This window comes from Cannabis sativa, chromosome 8, assembly GCF_029168945.1.
Source record: "Cannabis sativa cultivar Pink pepper isolate KNU-18-1 chromosome 8, ASM2916894v1, whole genome shotgun sequence".
Lineage (NCBI taxonomy): Eukaryota > Viridiplantae > Streptophyta > Magnoliopsida > Rosales > Cannabaceae > Cannabis > Cannabis sativa.
This window is the reverse complement of record NC_083608.1, coordinates 32,776,321-32,786,088: the sequence shown is the minus strand read 5'-3', so window position 1 is coordinate 32,786,088 and position 9,768 is coordinate 32,776,321. Positions and strand designations below refer to the sequence as shown.

Genomic DNA, 9,768 nt, shown 5'->3' with positions numbered 1-9,768 from the left:
ACATTTTGAGGGAGACATTGTGTGCTGTGGTTGGTTCTACCTGATAATTACTGCAGGCGTTTTAACTTGGACTCAACTCAGTGTATGACTAAGCAAAGCAAGTCTTTATAATCCCTAAACCCCAAAAACCCATAATTCATTTCCCTCCATTTTCATCAGAAGAAGGATGTTCTCGCCTGGAACAAAGAGGTCTAATGCTAGTTCTCGAAGGGACCCTAATCTAGGGCACGCAGGCTCTCCGGTTACTCCTCTTACCGAGAATCGCCGTTCGACTTCCGATAATGCCGTTCCAAATCGCCCTAGTACTGGCACTCCGGCCCCTTGGGCTCCCCGGCTCTCTGTTCTGGCCAGGTATCACCGCCATTTCTATTCTATATGAGAATGTGTGTGTGAAAACGAAGTTAGTTTAATTGGCTGATAGTGTGTTTTGGAGCTTCATTGTTGGTTGATCGACTGCTTTATTTATTGTATTATGTATTGACATAGTAATCATAGTTATATACAAGTTCATGGAAGTACTTCCTTTGTGAATTCCAACAGTGCCATAAATGAGTGTGGATCTTTTATATACTAAGTAGAAAACTCTGGCTATTGCATTGAATCGAAATGGTAGCTCAAATCATTCATGTAATATCTTATTGAATCATTGTCGATTATCTTTTCTAGAATTCCGACTGCGAATAATAACGAGAAAGGAGATGTTGCAGACCAGATTAAACCTGTTTATGTAGGAGAATTTCCCCAGGTAGTTCGTGATGAGCAGACCATGTTGCTGCAGAGGCATGGTCGGGGTTAGTTTCTCATACTTTTATAACTTTTTTGGTTGAGAGCTTGAGAACATGAATTTTTTTTTATTTTACCGTGGAAAACTAAATTTATTGTTCAGGTGATGCATTTATATGTGGTGGAGTGGAGAAGGGAACATCTATTGCATGGATTATATGTGGAAGCAAGCTCTTTGTTTGGAGTTACCTATCTCCTGCTGTGTCAAAAAAATGCGTTGTTCTTGAAATCCCTTCAAATATTTTAGAGAGTGGAGACATTGACAGAAGTGATGGTAACTGTTGGTTTGTTTGTGCTGTCAGTTGGGATAGGACATCTAGTAGAACAAAGAAACTTGTAGAGCATAACGACTTTGCTGCTATTATACTGTGTAACCAGAAAACTCGCACTGTTATATACTGGCCTGACATAAATTCTGAAGGGAAAACTGCTCCAGTCACCAGTAATGCATCTCCTAATGAATTCGAGGTGACATCTTCACCTATCAATGTGAAAAACATAACGAACAAGAAAAATAGTAGTTTTACTGGTTTGTGTTCTTTCAACTCTTTGATTACTGCTGCAGTTCCCAATTTGCCACATGTTTGTATTGCACTTGCTTCTAGTTCAAATGGTGAAGTATGGAAATTTCTTTGTAGCCCATCGGGTATTAAACGCCACAAAGTAGACTGGGATACTTCTTTGAGTTCAACCTCTCGAAGTAATGATGGTGTTCAAATTTTAGGAAGCAGGGGATATCCAAGGTCACTGATCTGGCGTTTTTCACATCCTTCAATGCAAGAATCCAGCAGGCAGTTTTTTCTTTTGACTAATTATGAAATACAGTGTTTCAGCATTGAACTTTGTCCTGATGTAAATGTGTCGAAGGTCTGGTCGCATGAAATTATTGGCACGGATGGTGATTTGGGTATTAAAAAGGATCTAGCTGGACAGAAGTGTATATGGCCCCTTGATATGCAGATAGACAATCATGGTAAGGTCATTACCATTCTTGTTGCTACATTTTGTAAAGACCGAGTTAGCAGTTCAAGCTACACACAATATTCTCTTCTAACCATGCAATATAAGTCTGGGGTGAGTACAGAGGTGGCTCACGAAAGGGTTCTAGAGAAAAAAGCTCCAATACAAGTGATTATTCCTAAAGCAAGAGTTGAAGATGAAGATTTTCTGTTCTCCATGAGACTTCGAGTAGGAGGCAAGCCTTCAGGCTCAACGATTATACTTTCTAATGATGGAACAGCAACAGTGTCTCACTATTATGGAAATTCTACCCGGCTTTATCAATTTGACCTACCTTATGATGCTGGTAAAGTATTGGATGCTTCAGTTCTTCCTAATACTGATGATGGTGAAGAAGGGGCGTGGGTTGTACTAACTGAGAAAGCAGGAATATGGGCAATACCTGAGAAGGCTGTTATAATTGGTGGAGTCGAACCCCCTGAAAGAAGCTTATCTCGTAAAGGTAGCTCAAATGAAGGATCAGCACAAGAGGAGAGGAAAAATATCACATTTGGAGGTAATGTAGCTCCTAGAAGGGCTAGTTCTGAAGCATTGGGTGCTGGAGATAGACAGAGGGCAGTCGTGGGTGTGATGGCACACCGAAATGCCCAAGATGAAGAGTCAGAAACTTTGTTGAGTCAACTTTTTCATGATTTTCAAGTATCTGGACAGGTTGAAGGCTCGCTTGAAAAGCTACAAAAAACTAGAGCATTTGAAAGAGGAGAAGAAACAAATGTTTTTGCCAGAACAAGCAAATCAATTGTTGATACTCTAGCTAAGCACTGGACAACAACCAGAGGAGCTGAGATTTTGGCCATGGCTATTGTTTCTTCCCAACTCTTTGATAAGCAGCAGAAGCATCAAAAATTTCTCCAGTTTCTTGCTCTGTCTAAATGCCACGAGGAGCTGTGTTCTAGACAGAGTAAGAGCCATATATCTATTAATTGTCATACTGGTTAATACATTGAATTAAATCTATTGCACGTGGCTTGAATATTTTAAAAGTCCACTTTCAAATTTAATGAAACACAACTTTTGCATGCATGCTCATCAAATCCAATTGATTAATGAGCAGTCCTTATTTCACATGTTTTACTTTTTGCACTGTTCCTGGAGCTTAAAATCATTTCAAGATTTTGGGTAATAATGACCTTTATAAAGAAAAACCTATTTGTAGGTGCTTCATCATAATTGACTCTCAGGCTGTGTGATGATGCTAAAGTTTTGTACTGTTATTAATACATCACTGGAGGACCTACGCACCATTTGATGTTGCTTATGTTGACACCTGAGTTTAAACAGATTGCATTTGTGTTTTGAGAATTTGCATCAACCTCTTCTGCTAGAGGCTAGAAAGACTAGAGCAACTTCTTATTTTCTGTGTTATGCGTTGGCATTTTCTTTTTAGAAATTTATCACAATACATAGAGTGTATCAAATTATCAATTCTTAGATGGGTATGTTTCCTATTATGTTGTGTTATGGAAGTAATGGCACATATTGAGATATTTTCTTTATTGAGAAAGTCTACTGAGGGGGAAAAATGGGGGTAGAAATGAGACTTTTCAAGTCTAATTATAACTTTGTTGTCAGGACATTCCTTGCAAACCATCTTGGAACATGGTGAAAAGCTTGCTGGAATGATTCAACTGAGGGAGTTGCAGAATGTTATTAGCCAGAGCCGTTCTACAGCTGTTGGTTCATCCCACTCCACTCAAGAAATTCAAACATCGGGTGCTCTTTGGGATCTTATTCAATTCGTTGGGGAAAGAGCCCGGCGAAGTATTGTTCTTCTAATGGACAGAGATAATGCTGAAGTATTCTATAGTAAGGTTTCAGATCTTGAAGAAGTATTTTATTGCTTGGACAGACAACTAGAATATGTAATAAGTGCAGAACAGCCATTTGGAATTCAGATTCAGAGGGCTTGTGAGTTGTCCAACGCGTGTGTTACTATAGTCCGGGCTGCCATGCACTACAAAAATGAGCACCATTTATGGTATCCACCACCTGAGGGATTAACACCATGGTATTGTAAACACGTGGTACGTAATGGGATGTGGGGCATTGCTTCCTTTATGCTCCAGCTGCTGAAGGAGGCATCCAGACTTGATGTATCTGCAAAATCAGATTTATATACTCATCTAGAAGCACTGGCTGAAGTTCTACTTGAGGCATATGCTGGTGCTGTCAATACTAAAGTTGAGCTTGGAGAGGATCACAAAGGTCTGGTAGAAGAGTATTGGAATAGAAGGGATATGCTGCTCGATTCACTCTATCAACAGGTCAAAGAATTTGTGGAAGCCAAGCACCAGGTTAACTCTCTTGTCTTTACTCAAAAATCAGTATATCGATTCTGTTTTCATGGTAGTGGTTACCTAAACATTCTTGAATTACTTTTCTTTTCAGAATTTAAGTGATGGAGGTGAGGAAGAAATACTGAGGAAGTTTTTCTCACAGATATTATCAATTGCAAAACGTCATGAATGCTACAATACTTTGTGGAAAGTTTGCTGTGATCTCAATGATTCTGACTTGATTAGAAATCTAATGGTAAGTATATGGTTATTTATTGTTTTCTAGTATCTAATGGCAATAAAGTGGATTAAAAAAAAAAAGAAAAAGAAAAGGACCAAGTCCTGTATGCTTCTGAAACATTGGCAGTTAATGAGTCCTCAGAAATTCTGCTACTTTTATCTCTAATTTATCTACCAAATGGTCACTATAAACTATAAAGAACAAAAATGTATTTCTCTCTGTGCAAAAGGCGAATTTGTGCTGCCTACAATTATACAACTTCACGAAATGCAAGGGGATTTCATTATAGTAAACATTTCTTTATTTTAACCATCAAAATACATCCAATCTTTTTAATGTCTATAGGTAGTTTTGTTCTGTTATGGTGTCTGTGAGTATGTATTTAGATATTTGTTTTGCTAGATAGAAAAAAAATTCATTTATTTCATTGTTCTTACTCTTCTAACACTTGATACAGTTGTCCAACTTTCCAAAATGTAAGGGGATTTTGTCATAGTAAAATTTCTTTCTTTTTGCCATTAAAATACATCAATCATTTTTTTTTTAAAAAAAAAGGAAAATTGTCTATTGCTGGCTTTATTCTGTTATGGTGTCTGAGTGTATATATCTATTTCTACATACACACACACATATGTAAAATATTTGTGTATTATTTAGAACAAACAGTTCATTCTTTTATTGTTCTTACTCATCTAACACGTAATCCAGTTTTACTAATACCCTGTAATAGTGACTGATTAGTTGTGTTTATTTTTAGTACTTAATTGCTGAAAAGTTTTTCAATGATTTGTTTTATAGCGGGAGAGCATGGGACCCAATGGAGGTTTCAGTTATTTTGTATTCAAACAATTGTACATAAGCCGGCAGTTTTCTAAACTTCTAAGGCTTGGGGAAGAGTTTCCAGAAGAGCTATCTATATTTCTGAAGCGTCATCAGGATCTTCTTTGGCTTCATGAACTGTTTCTTAATCAATTTTCCTTGGCTTCGGAAACACTTCACTCGTTAGCCCTTACTCAACAAGAAAGCACAATGTCCGAAGCTGAAGAGGAGACAGACCCCAGCTATGCAAATGTGGTAACCAATTTACAGGACAGAAAGCGTCTTTTGAATCTCTCAAAGATAGCTGCAATAGCAGGTAATTGCCTCTATGGTCTTCTTTGTTCCTATGAGTTGGTATCGGTTCTTGCAGCAATTCAAATTCAGAATGGTTTTTCTGTGTGATTTTGTTTTCTACATAATGAAGAAATGTATTAATTTGTCGGAAGCAGTGTTGCTTGTATAAGAAGTCTTCAAAAAGAAAAGTTAATCTAAGTTTTACTTCTTATCTATATTTTTCTTTTATAATGTTAGATTCAAAAGATCTATGCTTCTTACTTCTTGTGTTTATTTCTTAAGTCAAGTATGTGCTTCATTAATAGAATAAAATACGAGCACCGAACAATCTTTTCTGTTTGCTATATCTCTTTCTATTGTGCAAGATCTTGATTGTTGCTTTATGTCTATGTTGGTGATTGGGCTTTCCAATACTTAATTTTTTCTTATATTGGCTTAATGGATAGGTAAGGATACTGAATCAAATGTGATGCGTATTGAAGCCGATTTGAAGATGTTAAGATTGCAGGTATATTAACAAATTCGATTACTTATCTTGACATTTACTTAAAGGATGTTGTTGATTGTTCTTCATTTTTCTATCCTATGATTGGTTTCAGATCTCCAGCTATGAATATTTATATATATATATGTATATGTGTATGTATATATATAAATAGATACCAGCATTTTCTTAAAATGGTCATTGACTCATAGTAGCCTGTCTTTTATAGTGTCGTAGGCCCCTCTTGCTTTGTTCTTGCATGTGCAGTATAATTACTAGGTGCCCAAATGAACTTCAATTGTAGGTTCCAATTCTTTAAAATGGCAGTATTTCATGCAGCATCTTCTTTAGGATTTATATAGTAACAGGAATTCTAACAAACCTTACATAATCTCCTACACAATAATAATAGTAGTAGGCAGTAATGACTATATTAAAATATTTTTGTTTCTTTTTACATTTCTATTTAGCTCATGTATTGTTTTTACTTGTAGTCATCTAAAGCTTTATGAATAATATTTAAAAATATTATAGAAAATATTTAAGGGGTTATTTTGGAAAATACTATTTTAAATATTTCAAAATTGGAATAAAATGACTTCCAGAAGTGGTCATTCCGGATTAGGATTGACTCATTTAGGTGGAATAGCTATTCCATTAAATGATTATTTCTGCTGTTTATTTCTGCATCTTCCACTTTTGATCATTACGAATCTTATACAAAATCATCACGACATTTTGTTCTTTTTGCGCTTTGACAGTACATTAATGTCTATAAATACCTGATTTCAGGAAGAAATAATAAAGTTCCTGCCGGACGATGGTACAAAACAAACTGTTGGAGAAAGGCTCCTCAATCCTGAAGAACTCATTAAGCTGTGTCTTGAAATGAGAAGCCCAGAGCTATCCTTGTGTGTTTTTGATGTGTTTGCATGGACAAGCTCTTCTTTCCGTAAGGCCAATAAAACCCTTTTGGAGGAGTGCTGGAGGAATGCGGCAGATCAGGATGATTGGAGCGAACTTTATCAGGCGTCAGTCATTGAGGGGTGGACGGATGAGGCAACCATGCAGAACTTGAAGCATACCGTGCTTTTCAAGGCTTCAAGCAGGTGTTACGGACCCTTAGCTGAAACTTTTGGGGAAGGATTTGACCAAGTCTTGCCGCTGAGGCTGGAAACCTTGGAGTCTCCAGCCAAGAAAGATGCTTCAGTAGAAGCAATTCTGATGCAGCACAAGGACTACCCGGAGGCAGGGAAGCTGATGCTGACTGCAATCATGATGGGGAGTATACAGGCTGATACCAAAGAAGAAAAGGTTGGTGATGGTCCTTCTCCAATGGAGTGACATTTCATCGAGTTGATTAGTGATCATAATGGTAACATTTTGAACTTTTCGTATGAATTACCTTTTGGCTTCTAACACTAGCTATTATAGTCGAGGATGTTCTCTAATCCAAAGTACATATGATTTCTTAGTGAAAACAAAATGAAAGAAGGCATGTCGTGATGTCCCTTATAATAAGTCCATTAGCTTTACATTTTTTCTTTCGAAAGTGTACCAAATACCAATGTTGTGTGTTATGACTAAATTTTGTTAGAAAAAAAAAAGTTATGACTAAATTTTGGGTTTACCTTGTTCTTATTCTTTACCCTAGTTATTTATTTAGAATTGCTGAAAAAATGTGTTCTTTAGGCCAACTTGAATGGAACGGCAAAATGTCAAAATTAGAGTGATTTGGATCTCAATCCTTTCCAATGATACTCTAAAACTTATTTTATATTTGGACTTGTCTATAGTGTCCCACTAATATTAGTATGTTAGTGGGAAACCATACTAACATACAAATTTTGTTTTTTAGTATTATTTAATACAGAATAATTAATATTTTTGTCTCCAAAATTTTCGACACTACTTGATTTTGTCCTAAAAATTCTCTCTAAAATGTAATAGTTACATAATTATGTCTCTTCTGTTAGGTTTTGTCTCTTTTACCGTTAAAAATTAGAATTTTTATCTCTTGAACATTGATAAATACTAAATTTTGTCTCGTTTCATTAAAAAAAATTAATTTTAAAAATTATAATTTTCTATTAATTTGGAAAAAGTTAAAAAAAATTATTAAAAAACTTGATAAAAATATTAAATGAATAAAAAAAGAGTATTAAGTTTTATTAAAAAATTTAAATTATTCTTAAAAAAATATTTCAAATTTTATTTTATTTATAAACACATATCTTAAAAAATTAAATCAAAATTATTGAAAATTCAATAAATAATTTAAACAAACTAAGATTTTGTGAAAAGAAAATCAAGCTTATTTATATTTATAAACTCATATTTTAAAGATAAAAAAATATTAGAAATTCAATAAAAATATTAAATTATTTTTGAAAAATTAGAAATTAAATTAAAAAAAAATGTTATGCTTACTTAAACAAATCTTAAATTTTAGAGAAAAAAAAAAACTTAAACTTGTTCCTGTGAAATTAAATTTTTAATATACTTTTTTATATCTTAATAGAGTTTTAATATACTATTTTATATCTAAATCACTTAATAGTTTAAAATTTTGATTTCTTTTTTAATTTATATTCATTCAAAATATATTTTTTAAAATCTAAATTAATTTTTAAGATTTATCAAAAAAGTGTTAAATTTTTCTCTTTTTTATTTGGAGGGTGTATGATTGATAGTTGTTAAAATTTAGAGGTAATATTGTAAATTTACAAAGACATGTCAGCATTTAAACGGGATAGTGAGATAGAATCTAACATAAGGACTAAATTTTTGTAAATGAAAAAGTCCAGGGGTAATTTTTAACAAGCCATAGATTTAAAGAGACATGATGAGGTAGTGTCGAAAGTTCAGGGGCAAAATTGTTAATTAATATGTAGTACAATATTATGTTTGGTATTGACTTATATAATAGATTGTGTAAAATCATACTCTTTTTACCATAAATTGACCCAATACCAACCCCTGACCCGACCCGGGATCTTAGTTGAGCTTAATGGTCGGGTCTCGGGGCGGGTCCTGGGTTCGGGTCAGGTGTAATGCCCTAATGCTAAGGCACGCTACAGTGATTTTTCAATTATAGTGCTATCTTTGCTAATCAAAGAACTTTCTCGAAAATCGTATCAAATTAAAACTTTTATATTAAATATTAAACTTTGTAATCTTTACATAAATATATATACAAGTCGGGATCCCGTTTTTAAACTTTTTACAACATACTCCAAAATACAGATGTCAGGTCGCACAACGACAACAAAATAACAACTCCAGATGTCCCGAGATCGAACACTCTAGGTCGCGCCACCATGAGATGTACAACCTCATCCGAGCTCAGGCTCACTCCTGTTCAACTTTCGCCTTTCCTTTACATACACATGAAAGCAGAACTGTGAGTCGACAGACTCAGTAAGAAAAGCATATAACATACCATATAATACCGACTTGTATCTAGGTGTCCATACACCTATTTACAAGGCTTAACAGATGAGTAAGAACGTTCCATACTAGGGTACAACCACTATACCACATACACTACATACCTCATTGTACGAGTGTTGGTAGAGTTTGTTTCGTACCCGGAGTACCACTGAGTGATATACCACACACACCCTGTACTTTCCCGTACTTGTGCTAGTATCACTGTAATGTACTCCTTAGCAATATACACTATACCAATGCACTCTGTACCATAACTGTACAAGTGTTGGTAGTGTAACAAGCATATAAGCATGCATAGACACTTAACATATACATACATTCGCATATTCATATTACACATTATACACAGTTCTTACCTTCTTTCCAGATTCAAGTGAGTTGGCCGACTTGAACTGAAA

General features: G+C 34.9%; 1 protein-coding gene across 1 annotated transcript; it reads left to right on the top strand.

Annotated features, from left to right (window-relative positions):
- On the top strand, positions 1-7,547 carry LOC115699468 (nuclear pore complex protein NUP133). The gene is made up of 8 exons (XM_030626894.2): positions 1-351; positions 667-791; positions 887-2,704; positions 3,376-4,097; positions 4,192-4,335; positions 5,119-5,455; positions 5,880-5,941; positions 6,710-7,547. Exons 1-8 carry the CDS (start codon positions 167-169, stop codon positions 7,259-7,261), a joined length of 3,945 nt encoding a protein of 1,314 aa, XP_030482754.2. The 5' UTR covers positions 1-166; the 3' UTR covers positions 7,262-7,547.
- Positions 7,548-9,768: the final 2,221 nt, after the last annotated feature.

Excerpts from the sequence above, each read along its gene's own strand:
- LOC115699468 (XM_030626894.2), top strand. The coding sequence starts at position 167 with ATGTTCTCGCCTGGAACAAAGAGGTCTAATGCTAGTTCTCGAAGGGAC. Across the intron at positions 352-666 it reads CGGCTCTCTGTTCTGGCCAG|AATTCCGACTGCGAATAATA; the intron begins GTATCACCGCCA and ends TATCTTTTCTAG. Across the intron at positions 2,705-3,375 it reads GGAGCTGTGTTCTAGACAGA|GACATTCCTTGCAAACCATC; the intron begins GTAAGAGCCATA and ends CTTTGTTGTCAG.